This window comes from Scomber japonicus, chromosome 6, assembly GCF_027409825.1.
Source record: "Scomber japonicus isolate fScoJap1 chromosome 6, fScoJap1.pri, whole genome shotgun sequence".
NCBI classification, from domain to species: Eukaryota; Metazoa; Chordata; class Actinopteri; order Scombriformes; family Scombridae; genus Scomber; species Scomber japonicus.
The window spans coordinates 9,274,647-9,291,708 of NC_070583.1; the positions used below are offsets into that span (position 1 = coordinate 9,274,647).

Sequence of the window (17,062 nt, forward strand, 5' to 3'; positions counted from 1 at the left end):
GTCTCACCCTCCCATGCTTGTTCGGTGTGATTGGGGGTGTTGCAGTAGTTGTAGGCTTCAGATATGGGGTTGGGCTGCTGGGTGTGAGCCGGGAACACTCGCTTTCTGCTCTTCCCCTGAGCCGCCCCGACACCTCCATCTGCACCCTGGAACGGTCGCTCATCCACTACGGGAGTGGTGGGGATCAGGTTCACTGCAGGAAGAGGGAACGACAGAAGAAAGGAGAGATAAGGATAGGTGGACGAGCCACTGCTGAATGTGACGATTCGAGAAACTTTTAGAGGCAATCTTTCAAAGCTGGGGAAAAAAAGGCCCAGCTGAAAATCTAAATTGAAGAAAACCAATTCATTCTCAGTTCATCTCCATGTCAACAGTTCTGGACCCCCCAAAAACCCTTCAGTGCTACCAGCATGTTGCCTGGACACCATTGACCTGTGACCCCTTGGAAAAAGAGGGTCCAATAGGAGCAGAGGTGTTGTGAGAACTGGAAGGCCCATTCACAAAGATCCAACTCTGGAGAGAAAGAAGCTGAACCCACATGCCCTTCTGGCAAGACAGATACCCAAATCCTACTTATGTCACACACACACACACACACACACGCATTAGAAATCCAAGCTGGCGAGTCGACTGTGCAAATATTACATGCTGCTGCAGAGAGAGAGAGAGAGAGAGAGAGAGAGAGAGAGAGAGAGAGAGAGAGAGAGAGAGAGAGAGAGAGAGAGAGAGAGGCCCCACCCTTCCTGATGAAACTCACAAAGAGCTGGTGGTTTCTCATTTTTAGAACAACCTCCAGACTTAAATCATATACTGTGTGTGTGTATGTGCGTTTGTGTGTGTGTGTGTGTGTATGCATGGTGTACACACTGTCTTTCTCCAGTGTTCACACAGTCGCATACACACAGTTTTTCACCTCCTCTGCTGCAGCCAGAATCACAAAGTCTAAAGTGTGACAAACCAGATATTTTGTGCAAATATGCATTTCAGTTTGATCTCAGGAGCGTGTTTTTATATAACTGTCACATGTTTTATATTAGCCAGTTTGAAAACACTGTCAGAATGATGCATACCCACTGGACTCTTATTACTCCTGAGGGGGAGTAGTAGGAATTGAAAAATAGATTGTTTACAGGAACATTAAAAACACTTCGTAATGGATTACATGCACTGATTTTTTAGCCACACATCAGCACCTGACTGTGACCGTTTGTCTTTATGACTTGTAACAGCTTTTCTTCACCCTCCAAACACTGCCATATGCTGCTCTGATCATTACTAAAGATACTAACCTATGATGTGATTGATCAATTAATCATATTTTTCTTCTGGCATAAGCACAGGCTCTCTTCATTTCAAGTGAGGTGAAGCACCTTTACTATAAAATGCTGTAGAGAAGCTTTTAAGTGCTGAAAAGAGCTCCATTAGTCAATCAATAAAATGCACTGGGAAAAATTCAAATAACTGTAAAGACTTTTATCAAATAAAAAATGCCAAACATTCAATGGCCTTAGCTTTTCAAATGTGTGGACTTGTTATAAATCTTTCCTATTTCCTGACATCATTTATATCTGAAGTTTAATCTGAACCAACCTGCAGCGCCACACAATGCAAAGGTTGTTGCATCACATTTATTTTCATCATGTAAAGCAGAAAAACAAACTACAAAGAGAGTTTCTGTGACAGTTTGAGTGTTAACTGTAACTAGTCTGTCTTGACTGGGCCAGCCTGTCTTGACTCAGACATCCAGGGGCGGATGCAGACGCTCAGTTTCTGCAGCTAAATCTCATTTTTTCCTCTTTAACAGAGAGACATTATTACTGCACTTCATCTCAACAACTCTGCAGGCGCAAGCTGTTCAAACCACTTGGAAACAGAACTAAACTAACATTTTTTATGCTAAATTCTCAATCATGAGTATATCTAAGAACATTTCAAGTGACTTTAACAAAACGTTACCATGGTAACTGTCAAATCAGAAAACACACAAGTCCGACCACATTCTAGTTGAGCTGTGTTTTTTTCTGTTGGCTCTCCACCTACAGCTGGACAGAAAGAATTCTTTCAAGTGAACTAAAATCAATGTGTGTCTCTATTTCTACAAACTAAGCTGTTAAGTATTTGTTAAAGAGATCTGGATTTTTTTTAGATGAAGATTTCTCGACAAACTCACCGGTGATGAGGAAGAGGAGAAAGTGTGTGGCGACGGTGGAGACCATTTTGACGACTGCTCGGTAGCTTGAAGTAACAGCGGTAGCATACTGGAGTCCATTCATAACCACAACCTGTCCCCCCTTCTATGCTCCGTGCCCCGTAAGCTGCCACCCCCACCTACCCATACACACACACACACACATACACACACCCAGGCCTGCTTGAACTAACCAAACTTTTGGAGGCCAGCTCAGTCACAGCCGCCTATACAATGGGGCTTTTGTAACCGGCTGCCCAACATTACCAAGAAGCGAGTACACAGCAATGGCGCATAGAGCATACTGTAACACACACATAACACACACACACACACACACACACACACACACACACACACATATTAATGCGCCCAAACTGAATGGGCTCGAGGAACCAGACTTCAGATGTGCTTCCAGTTTTCCGACCGCTGACAGTAGAGGCTGGCTGAGAATGCTTAACAAAACGTGAGAACTCAGTTTGATGCTTGTTAAATAGTTTAAAACACACACACACACACACACACACACACACACACACACACACACACACAGTCCATATTCATTAAAACCCAGTACGCCCTCTTAAATCTTCATCCTCTGTGTCAACCCATCATTAGACAGACAGACAGACAGACACACACACACACAGAGCTCAGTTCTGTTTTAGCCGAAGGCATGAGCAAGGAGTGTGTTCAGTGGCACAGTGATCAGGGAGTCAACAGGTGCTTACAGATTGCGGTTTGGCTTTTGATTATGAAAATGTGTCAGCGGTTACGTGAATCAGAAGTGTTCTGTACAGGCAGCACTGTGGTAAACACTAGTGGCAAAAGGTGCAGCAGTGATTGACACATTATGTACTCTGTGTGTGTATATATGTGTGTGTGTGTGTCAGAAATGTGGCGACACACATCTCTTGCTCACAAAAAACTCATCAAAAACAAAAACTATTTAAAACTCTAGGAGGCATTTGTGGCTTTAGAAACAATCCGCAGGAACACAAACCTTATCTGAGCACAGATTAACTTCCTCCTCTGCATTTTTAATTAAGCACTAATGCTCAGCAGTACAGATAACCCGCCCCCCTCCCCCAGATTGCCCCCAAAGCTGATACGTGTCCCCTAATGTTGAGTATCTGTGTCTACCGAGTGTGAGCTGATATTTAATTCAAGTCTATTTTGTTTTTCCTTTCACAGGGCTCCCGTGGTTAACACCTCACAAAAAAAGCCCTCCACTTCCTGTGTGTTCTTACCATATCTGTGTCCTCCGCATGTCTCACTTCTCTCTCACCGTCTGATAAATGCCTGTTAATGGAATTTCAAACTCTAAACTGCCTGGTAGATTCAAGTGAGAGCGATTGTGTTGAGATTGTGCTGGCGGCTTGTTCAGAAGCTTTTCACCCAGTGCATGCTGGGATAGATAACCAACCTCCTTTGTAGAATAATAGAAAACTGATGGATGTGAGGATTTGTCTCCTACATAATACATCTGCACAGTGTACGTTTAGCATTCAGAGCACATAGATCGCATCACAATCTTCCTTTAACGGCTTCCCATGACATCCAATAATATTTTGTGTATTATTCTTAAACAAGATAGCCATTTATAATCCTAAACAAAGGCCACATATCTGCTATGACTCGTCTACATCATGCATCATTTGTTTAGATATGAGCATGTATGGCTTACGTGACATTGTGATAAAAGGCTCATAAAGTGTGGCTTTACTTTATTAAAGAAAACAACAAGTGCGTGAGGGAAACTAATTAGCTGTAAGTCAGGTTGCATGACAAATTTGACCAAAACACGTAAAGCAACATCTGCGTCATTCTGCAAGCAAAGTTCAGTGTTTGATGTCTTGCAGCCTCCCAGCCTGAGTGTGTCATCAGCCAGCTCTATCACCTCCAGCAGAGCCAGAGTTATCCAGCTGCAACACACTGTTGTCTCTGGTAATAGAGGGAAAGGTGACCAAGGAGAAAACTGAGGATCACACATTTGGTATATGTTCAGATGAAAAGACTTTGGTAGTAAGTAAATGCTTGCTCCTTCCTTCTTTTTTCTTGAAGCTGGGAATCCATGAGCAGAACGGGTGTTGCTAAAATAAAAAAATAAAGTAGGAAAAGGAAAACAGTCTCCCTTCACTGCTTCACTCTGTAAAGTCAGATTCTCTGCTCTGCTCTTAATGCTGTTTGTCATGCATTTGTAGCAAGCAGGCTTCCTCACACTGAAACCCAATCTCATTAAAAATCCATCAGTTTGGTGCAAGCTACCAAACAGCCTAAATCCAAACTGTCACCAACACATACTAACATCCAGGGTCCCTACAGTATATAGATAAATACGGTTTATTTTACCCACCTCTGTGACATCACACCTCTGGAGTCAGGAAATGAGTTACTGAGAGTCACAGCAACACAACATGAGCTAAGTGACAACTCCATTTCTAGTGGTTGACTCAATTTTTGATGTGATTAATCGTTTGAATCATTTTTACATTAAAATACCAACCATGCCTAATCACTTCACATCTTCTCAGTTGTGAGGATTTTGTCTCATGTGATCGTGAACTTGACAAAACAAACAACCTGTGTTTTAGATACTGGAACGTGCATTTGTCACTATTTTGTTGACATTTTAAGGAACGAACAATTAATGGAGAAAATAAACTCTGGAGCAGCTGCCTCACAGTCTATTTTAGTCATTCGTTTCCTCACGCGTGTTGACTCCCAGCTGTGCCGCTGTGATTTAACACAAGGGTCGGGGTGTAATTCTGTCAGTCTGTCCACTGGCGGGGTGTTTTTTTTAGAAGCAGATTTTTGGTCGCTCTCCCATGTCCTCTCTGGAGGCGTGCTGTCCCAGTCGCTGCCGGCGCAGAGGTGGGAAAGGGACTGGCTCGGCACCGAGTATGGATGCTGTACCGAGGAAGAATTTGAGGAATGTGGGGAAAAGAATTGCTTGGCAGAGACTGGAGCGCTGTCCATTTAACACTCAAGGATGAATGTGGATGAATGTTTTTGCAGGGGAGGGGGGGGGGTTACAATAATTGTTGCTTTCAGACTCTCTGACCACAGCTCTATTTAAAAGAGTACATCGTGATTCGTATCTTCTGCAACCCTGAATCGATCCACAGATTCAGCACACATCCACTAGATTTATTCTTCAAAGAGCCTTGGTGCCTTTTCAATGTAAAAACTCGATAATGATTTTGCAAGACGAAAGTAAAGTGTTGTTAAACCTTCGTTTGCCATTATCCCCTGAGGCAGGTGTTAATGAAGTGGAGTGCCAAACCCTGGACGCTACCAACCCAACACACACTGCAATATTTTCAGTCAACTCTGGCAGGGTGTGTATTTTCATTTCAAAAGCTCTGTGCTTGTAGAGAGTGGTGGATAACTAGCATTATAGCAGAGACAGGACAGAGGGTATTCACTACTGCTGGAGACAGAATGCTAATAACTGCACCGCATAGCACTGTGACTTTTTCTTTTTTTTTCTCCCCTTTTACTTCAGAACACACACAGACATGTCCGAACGATTCCATAAAGGGCTGTTGGCTGCTGGTTTGTTAAGAGCACACGATTGCACCAATCAACTGTCTGAATACTAAGATCAGTTGATTAAAAGGAGTCAAACCTGGTGTGCTCCTGATTGGTCAGAATGAAAACCTGCAGTCACATGAACCTTTATGGAATAGTTAAGACCCTTCTGACTTATATTAACTTCTGTTTCTCCTACAAATATTAATCAAGTTACCATTTTAAGACTGTAACATGCTTCCAAATTAGTAAAACACATAGAGGAGTGGAGTAAGAGCCTTAAACTACTGTAGTCTCTCTCTCTCTCTCTCTCTCTCTCTCTCTCTCTCTCTCTCTCTCTCTCTCTCCTCTCTCTCCCTCTCTCTCCCTCTCTCTCTCTCCCTCTCTCTCTCTCTCTCTCTCCCTCTCTCTCCCTCCCTCTCTCCCTCCCTCCCTCCCTCTCTCCCCCTCTCCCTCCCTCCCTCCCTCTCCCTCCCTCTCCCTCCCTCCCTCTCTCTCTCCCTCTCTCTCCCTCAGACTATCTTCTATGCTATTCCTCCTCAATTCCTATCTGCCTTTCCGTCACTTTAATTCCTTTCTCCTGCTGTTGTCCTCTCTGCTCTTCAGCTCTGGAGTTGCCGCTTAGCCCCGTCACCACTTTCCTCTGGGAATCACCCCTCTCTCCCCCCCTCTCTCTCTCTCCTTGAGAGTCAGTCAGTCTGTGGATTGTACCCTTGGCAGCTGTGTGCGCAGGCCATCCCCGGTTTTAATTTGAGGTAGAGCCCGGAGTGAGACGGGGGAGGCATTTACTTCACCATCGATCATCATAATCCGTCACTCGGTCTCTCTGGGTAATGCTTGACAAACAATCATAAACACATGGGTGGTGGTGAGTGGTGAGGGGTGGGGGCGGGGTGGGCTCCTCTTAAAAGCAGGGGACGGGAGACGGGGCTGAGTGCAGAGAGCGAGAGGCAGGTTATTTAAGAGAAGAACAGAGTAGCGAGCAATAGCTTAAAAAGTGGAACGAAAAACAGAAGCCGACCATCTATTAAACATGATGAGAAATCCCATACGCTTTCATCCCGCGCTTCTCCTGGATAATGGCTCAAAATCCTTCTCTATGTATGATGAATAAATTATGACGGCGGCTTTTTCTCGAACAGAACTACTGATCAAAAAAACTAAAGCGGGGGCAGTTTTGAAAGTTGAACCTCCGCCCACTAAGAATAATGTCACTTTAATGAATAAAAGAACTAAATCAGGTGGTTTTCCGGTGTAGAAAACAAAAGAGATGGTTTCAAATCTGAAAGACGGGCGTGATTGCGAATACCTACGCTCTTCCTGGGAATGAGGGGTCGCTTTCACTCATCGCAGCCTCTCTTTCTGCCTCCGAGCTTTATTACAAAAGGGAAAAGATTACAGAGCAGAGAGATGAGGGTGGGTTTGATCGTGTGGCATTAATAACAACTTACAGAACAGCCTCCTTTTACACGGTCAAGCACACATTATTATCTGGTTGAGGAGGAGGGAGGGAGGAGGGAGGGAGGGAGGGAGGGAGGGAGGGAGGGAGGGAGGAATGGCAGGGGAAGCAAATGTGTACTTTTTGCTTTCAGGGTGTTAATGCTAGATGAGTAGGAGGCTGATTTTACATTAAAGTAATAGAAGAGGAGACATGAAGAAGAAGAAGAAGAAGAAGTGAGGACAGTATCTTTAAAAGAGCTGATAAAGGGCAGTTCGCGAAATTTTTGGCAAAGATACATTCCAAACTACCAGCGCTGCCGCATTGCACTATAATCCTCTGTATGTGTGTGTGTGTGTGTCTGTGTGTGTGCGTGCCAGCGTGATTTATGCAAGGCTAATCCTATATGCTTGTCCAGACACCAAAAACACTTCTACTGCATTGGGTTTTCAGGAATAAGGCATAAAAATTGCTTCTTCTTTATATTTTAAATCTGAATATGAAATTTCCTGCTTCCTTATCTAATGTGTGTGGGTTTTATTTGTTTTTTTATTCTAAACTCGTGCCCATGAGACTTGCAAATCGCATCCAGCGCAGAGGAGACTGTCTCGATTTACCGAGCGGCACGGCTTCCTTGCATTCACTCCGGCTGGCAGGGACACGCTGTCTAGACAATACCTCCAGGAGATGCTTAACAATGACTTGAATGAGGGGGAAAAGAGGCGCTACATTGTGTACACCTAGGCATTCCACGGCAGATGTGAGAGCGTCGCCACAGCTTCTCTGAGGCTTTTTAGAGCATCCAGGGAGGCCCCCCTCTGTTGGTGCTGGATATTTATAGGAGGTCTACGGGGGATTGGGCTTTGTTTTGGTATGAATGGGGTCTCTTGAAGAGGAAAGCGGTGAGAGGATATTCATTTATGCAAACAAACAAAACAACTTTTTCTAATGAACACAACTGTTTTGTTTTTAATTCAAATGTGAAAGAGAGACTGGATATGTAAAGGACTCTGAGTCGAGCATGAACACATAATCACACACACACACACACACACTCTGCACTTACAGAACTGGAGGCTGAGACTGATGATGGCTAGCGCCGCCCCGCCCACCACCACCAGGAGGAGGAAGCGGTTACGAGCCAGCATCTTGTCACGTGATGGGTCCCCGTCTTGTCAGCCATCCAGACTACGGCCCATCCCTGCAGTCTGGACAGAAAGAAAGAAAGAGTGAGTGAGTGAGTGAGTGAGTGAGTCCATAAGAATGTATACAACAATTTGATAATTGGCATGTTTTTCTCCTCAAGCTGCAGGAACAGACAGGTAGAGAGACAACATCAGTGCCAAAAGTCTGAGGTGTTTATGTGCACTAAGTAGGTCTTTATTACTTATTATGCTGCAACATCTCAATTCCTCAACTTTTTGTGGTTGTCATGTATTGGGAAAGACAAAGGTTGCAATCTGTTGAGAATGTATCTACAGTACACTGCTGCACTGATACTATGAAGCCGGGTGCTGTTATGCAAGTAGTAGCATGGCAAATAACATGGGTGCCCATTAATTAAGGGTGATTTTTCAAGTCTTCAAGAGCCAGTAGAAGCAAACCCTCTGTTAATATAATCCTACCAAAATGAAAATATGCAGTTATTAAGATCAAAATACTTCAACCAGATTCACATTCTTGCTTAGCTTACAGTACTGTTGTGGTCTGTAAACCCAGCAGTTACATGTGTTCATGAATAGTCTGTGCAGGGGCAGAAAGCTTGGAAACCCGTAAGAAAGATGGGGGAGGAACAATTTAAATTGCAGTAAATGTACCCCTACACAATGAACCCTACCATTAGGCTGTCTAAAAATACTCCCAGCCCTGGAGTGTTCAAGACTATGTCTAACCAAGGTACAGGCAGAAAATGGACTAACAGACAGAAATGAAGCAACAAATAAGCCCTTCCTGATCCATTTACCTGCCTGCACTCACTACTAACCTATAGCTTCTTCTGGATGGCCCCAAATCACAAATGGGAAGATATTGAAAAGAATATAGAAATTAATAATTTACATATTAAATGAATCTACTGATTTTTGACATGGTAAAAGTGGGGGGTTCAAGTTCATGGAGCCTGTCTTATATCTGTAATTTTTGATATCAGATTGGGCCATCCTTAATTCAAAACTTTTCCAAAACATTCACCTAATTCCAAACCATTTCCAGGCCTGGGAAACTGTTTTTTCTAATGTCATAACTTTTCCAGGAATTTCATGACCGTGGGAACCCTGAACACATACCCCAATAAATACACTTATTAACATGAAATATCATCTTAAATGCACCTCTGTCCCACAGCAGCGTTGTGATAGTGAACGAAATGAATGATCAGTGTTGACATGTTGTTGAAGGAGATGCTGCCACACATTTTCTATCAATGTCGAATTCAACAGTGGATTCTCAAAAGTGTCTCCAAAACTCAAAAGTCACACTTGACACGCTGAGTACGTTTACAGAAAGCATAAACTGTTTCAATGTGGAGTATTTTAAACGGAACAACTGCACGTAGGCGTAGTTAACGTTATCAGTTAACCTGCTAACAGTTAGCTAGCTGCCTACGGTCATTAATCTTGTGTGTCGGCTAAAACATCCCAAGTGACTGAGGAACAATACACACGGTGCTGTGAGGTAGCGAATGCAGTGTATTTTGTTTTAGACTTGTTTTAACTTTATTTAGAGCTACCTGTTGCTTCTACGTGCTGGACTCGAGACAAGTTACCGTCGTGTCTATGTGTAAATTAGCTTTGTATTGTTGTTTCTGCGAGCGGGCAACCGAGTCGGTATTAAAATGCCACATCAACATCAGTGACGGCAGACAATCAAACGACCAAACAAACTGCAAAAACCACATACATAAGAAAGCACCAAATAGTGCATCTGGTAGCATTTCTCACATTGTTCTTACCTGCAGAAACTGAGTGGCTCACATCCACAGGGAACCCGGTGAAACACTTGAATCCACCGCTTCGGTTTCTCCGGTACGACCGACTGCAGACCCAGTGTCAGAGAACAGAGTCAAGACAGACACTATGCATAGTAATGTTTCCGGTGACGACTCTAAATAAAACATCCATCATATGAATATCATTAGATGACGGGTTGAGATTGGTATTTAGTTTAGCATAGATTTTATTTCTTATTCACAACTTCCAAGAATAATTATCTTTTTTAAAAAGAATACCAATTAAAAGAAAGAGAGGCTGTGTAGCATTGTTGAGGCAAATGCCACAACACATTTGTGTAAATTCGCTTGAATGGAATATTAATTAAATGCAAATTTAGATGCAACCATGTCTGTTATGATCTACAGTCTTCAGGGACTCCCTATTAACCATCTTCACCCTGCTCCTTATTAATAGCCTACATAACAGACCTACAAAGACTTGCCCGATATATCACTGGGAAAGCATTTGTATTATGAGTAAATTCAAATTCATATATTTCTATAAGAAATATATGCACAGCTGATGCAGGATTTGTCTTCTTTGTTGTGAGAACACAGGCACACTACAGCCGAAAATATGCTTTTATTGTAAAAGCAAAATATGTTTTCCGGTACTACTTTAGTTTTTCGCTTTCTAACTTGACAGTGGTAATAAAGCCGGTAGCTGGCAGGTTTGGGAACAGTCAGCTATAGCAAAATCCCAACCTCACTGCGCCATCTACTGGACAAATGAGAGCAATGCATATGCTGCCTTCAAGGTAACATAAAAATGTCAGTGTGACGTGATACTATAAACCACAACTCTGGCAACTGAAATCAAACTTTGAGTCAAACTTACTTTGTTTTCTTTACTTCTTTAGTTTTCCTGTAAGGGAAAGTCATCACGTCAATTGATTGATTATAATCACAAAGTTCCAACTCTCCTGGGCAATGCAAAGCAGCTTATTTGCAAGTTTGAAAAGCCATTAGGTCTGCACTTTATAGATAACCTGAATAAAGGATGTGCCAATAAATACATGAGGGACTTTATGAGAAACACTTCAGATATATTAAAACAGTCTAAAAAGAAAGAGTAGATCAGCAAGTAGCAACTACACCGTCAAGTTATGAAAATGACATGCCTTGAAGAAAAAAACTGAATGGATACAAATCAATAAATTATCTTAATAGATACTATACTTCAGGAATGAACAGCATTTGTTATTAGCAGATTTCACTTGAAATCATCATCCATGCAGATAATTACCAATGAGAGCAAATAGATGAACAGTTATATTTTCAAACCTTAATGAGAAGAAGAAACCAACATATTATAAGCAATTGTAACAAGAAGTGAGGAATAGTGCATGGTTACAGTTGTGTGCATAAGGCTCCCTCTCATAAACTGCTAATCCAGCACAAATGACAGAAAAACTCTTAGTATGCTTGTCTGTCTTAAATTCGAATTTCTTAGTCCAGTATCAGTTACTGGTAAACGTTGCTCACAGGTGTAAATGCATGCTAAAATGAGGACAATGCTTAGATGTAAAGAACATGAATGCAACTAATGGATGTTTAAAGACAATCCAGACTATTGCTTACTATTATATGTAATGATAAAGGAGATCCAACAAATTGCAAGCTCTGATTTTAGACACTTTCTTGCATTACCTTAACCCTCCTGTTGTCCTTAGGTTTTGACTGGGGAGCACAACAGGCATTAACTCAAAAATGAGGTATAGTTTCAATACAAAAGGTAGGATCAAAATGATTGTTTAACATCTGTATTTTGGTATGAAAAACATCATATTTAGTTTCACTAAGTATTCTGTATTACACAAAATGTCTTTTTGTGAACCCATACTGCTGAAAAACTGACAAATAAGTGGATTATTATATCTCTAAACCAGATAAAACTATTATATATATATGTTTAATGGAGGATCAACGACTTGGCGTAGTTGATACTTTAGTTTTTTCATTGTTAACACACATTTTCTGAATCTTTGGCTCAGTTTAAATTAAATGAGGCCTATTGACCATAATTTCCACAAAAAAGACGTGTAAAACCTGTGGTAATACATTGGAATGAAGTTACAATTTGACCCAGGAGGACAAAAGTTTCACAGTCGACAGGAAGACAACAGGAGGGTTAAAGGAACATGGATGCAGTCATCGAGTTTTGTGGACTTTAGCAGTTGCTAAATGACTGTGGTGTCTCTTATATTTGCTGGTGATATTGTGTGAGTTTCTGTAGATGTCAGTCTCTTCCTCTGTTTCTCAATTAAAGACAATTAAAAAAACACCACTTGTGCTGAACTCTGCTTAAAAGTAAGCTGACTTGTTTCATCAATGTCTGATGATTTGAAGGTATGATTGCGCAATATATCTGCAGCTATCTCTTGCTAATGTGAGGCTTTAAAGGGAAGACGAGATGAGTGATAGGAAGTCAACAGCGCCATCGTCTACAGGCGACTGTGGACAGCATCCTGTATGGCTGCCGTCTGCTTACCACTAATCAGTGTCATCCTGCCTGCAGCACACCACCGTCTGCTCATGTGGTTAGCAAATTCTGCAAGGGGCCACTGAGTTTACTCCCATTCAGCCTCAGCCTGAACTGGGACGTGACTCAAACACTGCAAAAGAAACAAGCTTATATGTGTGCTGGGTTACCAACAGAGCCGTTTGTCATGACACATTCTCAGTCAGCTCACCTGGATGAATCACAGCAACGTGGACGTCAAACTCTATTGTCTGCTGGTTAGGATATACACATCACTCAATTCATTACTTTTTATGCTTACACTGTCATTCGTTTTCAGCTTATTACGGTAATTTACACTTTTAATGAGTTCTCTGCTGTCACAAGTGCACAAAATAGGTATACATGACTTTTACACGCATTTTTAATGATGAAAAGTAGAAGAAAAGTGCATCTCAAATGTAAAAACTAGTTAAATTCTGGCAATCTTTCATCACTCAGAACATCACTTGAAGGTTTAAACTCAAAATCAACTTAATGTAGTGCTTGTGCATGTCTGTTGATTGATTGAAAATCAGCCCCTGCTCTGTATAAAGCTTCTTATTAGCATTCATTTGTTGGCTGAATGTTAGTGATGCAGAGCAGCAGGCAGCCCACATACTGACTGACGGAGCCTGCAGACAAAGTTTCATTTGTCTGCTTCTATTTTCTACTTTATATCCTGTCATCGAGATATTCAGTGTCTTTATCATTACTGCTTTATCTCTTCTATGTCTTTCTGAAACTTTGGTCCTTTGTGAGTCGTCCTTTGAAGAAATTATAAGGCCCCTGATTGGTCCCGACCTGGCATCTCTCTCTGGCTTTTGCGTCTGTAGAAGGGTCCCAGAACAAATTTGAGTGTGGGATTACTGAGGATTGAATCAGGCATCCCAGAGGAAGCTCCCAGGCTTTCAGAGGATCATTGTCTATAGCAGCATCCTCCCTCCTCTCCTGCAGTAATATTTGAAGGTACGGCAGTCATATGAGTCGAGCTGCTGAACGTGCAACCACTTAACTCTACCCTTTTCCTTCTACTCCAATAGAAGTCATGGGACAGGGCTGACAGAGATGGTGTGGGTGATTGGGAATGGCACGTCTGTGCGTGTCGGTGTGCGTGTGTCTCCATCTGCATGTGGAAACCTTCAGCTGATAACTTCAAGGTGCTATATTGTAAGCGTCTATACCTGCAAGCATGTGTCATACGTCTGGGTAAAGTGTTCTCTTTATATAGTCAATTGTAGGTGCAGTCTACACCTAATGCTGCGTTCATATCACTTTTTAAAGGAATCATGCTTGGCAGCCAGATGTGTGTGTGTGTGTGTGTGTGTGTGTGTGTGTGTGTGTGTGTGTGTGTGTGTGTGTGTCTGTGTCTGTGTGAATGTCATGAGATACTGATCAATTCTAACAGCCTGCAGTGAGTGCATGCCTGGGAGCTGCCTCGACTCTTTACCGAATAACCATCATCTCAGTCAGTATATGGGTGGAGATGATTATATAATAAAATATATATATGTATGTATATATTATTATACTATTGTTCTCTGTTTAAAGTCATTTAATGCTTTGCTTTCATTTGGAATTACAGTAGAGGTGGGGATCTTAGTAAATCTAACAATTTGTTTCGATTCCAATTCTTGATGTCGCAATTCAATTCTGAATTGATTCTTGATTTAATAAATAGAAAGGTGGCACTATTTAAATCCTTACTGTTACTAGAAATGTGTGTCTTTAGTCCACTACAATTTGACATGACACACAACTGGCAGTTAAGCTAAGTGGTCTTCTGGTCTTGATGAAGTCACTGAGAACAGAAAATAAAATAATGTGTTGAGTAGCATTTCTCACATTGTTCTAACACTTGAATCCACTGCTTCGGTTTCTCCGGTACAACCGACTGCAGACCCAGGCTCAGTTTAAAAAAAGAAAATGAATTGCATTTGTTTGGAAGCATCTTACAGTATTTTCCTATATGAGGGCAATGAAAAGAAAGTGTAATTTACTGACCAACATCACGGGTTAAATGTGTATGTGTTCTGGAAAAACGTGTTGCTACATTCTGTCTTGAGAAGTAGTGAACAACCTCTCTGTTAGCCACACCGAAAGCCATCATTGAAAATACTGCACAGGTGAAGGCTTTAAAATTAAACACTCTGTGGACACAGTTATTTTCTTCACCCCACCAGAGATGTGTGAAGTTTTGTAAAGTGTTGCAGTGTGTCTCTCCTTCGGTAGTCCTGGACTTTGGTGCTCTTCTAATGTTAGTCTCTCGGTGATGAGGTGAAGTATTCACAAAAAAACCCCTGAAAGCTTGAGTGCAGGATATTTGTGTCCCCCTTCTGGCAGTGAGAGTAATTAAAAAAAACCCCACTGTGGACAGTACTCACATTATACACTTCACCATAGAATACTCCATTGCTACTGTTGTGGCTGTAAAACATTGAATAAATCGTTTTAGAGTGTCACACAAGCCCCGCAAAATGATTTGTTACAGAATTTGATCAGTTTGGTCCATTTGGAAAGTCTAGAAGAGCCACAGATTCAATTATTTTATTCCCATTCAAGTTAGCAGAGGTTAGCCAGGAGTTAGCAGGCTCGGCTAGCAAAAGTCTTTCGGTGTGCATTCAAACCAATTCAATCCACTTATTCCTGAGGGAAATATCTTATTATTATTCCAATTAGTTATTACCTTTGTCTGTCTGCTGTTTTGCACTAGACAAAAAATGTACAGTGGGTTTAACAGAGCTCATTTTCAGGAAAAAAAGCCAGCAGCTAGAAACAAGTTGTGGGCTAGAGACCCATTGAGTCATGTGCTAATTATCTGCTACAACAATCCTTCTCACGCAACACATACTCTTTCAATTCACTGTTGATTGTAAAAAAGAAAAAAAAGAGAGAAATCTGTGTAGATTTAAGGTTTCAGTTGTGTACTCATGGTACATTTTTCCTGGATTATTACTTTATGACAGGGAGCATATGTGGTGCTAGCATCCTGCAGAGCTGTGACATCGGTGGCAAAGCTTGTAAAAGAAAGACTAGAGTAATGGACATAAAGTGATTTTTTTCTCTCAATATGAAAAAATGTGAAGATATTTACACACTTTCAGACTGAATTCAAAGGTATTGTGAGGATACGCATAACGATTCTAATGATAACCAGACAACGAATCAGAGCACAGTGATAAGTGTATTAATGTATAATAGCATACTGTATATTATTTCCAGCAGCAGTTGTAGCCTACCAGTTCAGTTTTTAAAGTATCAGTTTTGGATATCTCAGGGCACTATTGGGTGTATCTTGCACTGTTGAGGAACGTGTAGTCAAGTCTCAAAAGAGTAGTCGTTTATATGTTTTCAACCCAGTGAATAAAATTTGGTACTGTCAGGGTGCCAGGGCACACGTGAGCAAAGCATGGGTACTTCTGCAATGACTGACAGCTCCACTGTCACATGTGTACCTCACATAAACCTAGTGCTCTGAAAATGGTTAAAGTTTAACTAGTGTTTTTCTAATGGATTTCACCTCTAAAAAAAGACTCACGTCTCCTCACGACAAAATGTGAATACAGTGTTCCCAAATCCTGACTATAGAATGTGTGTAATCACTTCTAAATACATACTTGGAAAGCAATCATTATAAACAAATACTCAAATGATTAATCGTAAGACAGTGGCAGACTGGGATAATAATTCAGGCCGGGAATTTGACTCCATTCCAGGCCACTCCATTCAGACCATCAGACCTCTAATTTTGTATTCTAACCCGATTTGTTGATATAACAGTTAAAAGAAAATTTGGGAGGGACCAATAAGTTCTCTACTTGAATACAGGTTGTTCATTGAAAACCTCAGTCTGACCCTGTAGGGGGATCTGGGGGCATGCTCCCCTGGAAGAAAATTTTGTACATTTTTTTATAGTCAAATGCATCATTCTGGTGCCCTCTGATAGCAACATTAAGAGGTTATATCTAGAAAAAAATATTTGTGCTTTAGTAATTTAACTGCTTTTTGTATAGATATAAATGATGATGACACACCCACAAAGAACAGGAAATAAATTTTACCAGTTAATAAAACAAACTATCAAAAAAACTCCATATTTCAGCTCTGAAACAAAGAAAACAGAAGTGATTATCCACGTTCAACTTTTTAACTGAACCAACTCAAGCAGTAATGCTGTTCTGTGTGTTTTTAAATAGCTAGCACATAGGTGTTTCAGATACAGAGGTTTGAGGTGGAGCCCGCAGGGTTGAGGTTGGAGGTGTGTGGGGAAGTTTATTTGTGCTGTTGAACGTAACCGATGTGAAACAATCAGAAAATAATGGTTTACTGATCTGATTCACACGACTTTCTGCCTACCAGCGCTCCCTCACTTCATTCACTCTCTACCTCGCTCGACCACAGCTAACACAACAG

General features: G+C 41.4%; 1 protein-coding gene across 2 annotated transcripts in view; it reads right to left on the reverse strand.

The window, feature by feature from the left end:
* Positions 1-10,183, reverse strand: part of pxylp1 (2-phosphoxylose phosphatase 1) — a 21,774-nt gene extending 11,591 nt beyond the window's left edge. The window contains exons 1-3 of one of the 2 annotated variants that reach the window (XM_053320095.1): positions 10,111-10,183; positions 8,227-8,368; positions 8-193 (exon numbers count right to left, since the gene is read on the reverse strand). In XM_053320095.1, coding sequence (XP_053176070.1) covers positions 8-193; positions 8,227-8,308 — 268 coding nt within the window. In that variant the 5' untranslated portion in view covers positions 8,309-8,368; positions 10,111-10,183. Of the gene's footprint in view, positions 1-7; positions 194-8,226; positions 8,369-10,099 lie in introns of both variants that reach the window. The other variant, XM_053320096.1, reaches the window with a different exon arrangement.
* Between the last annotated feature and the right edge of the window lie 6,879 nt (positions 10,184-17,062).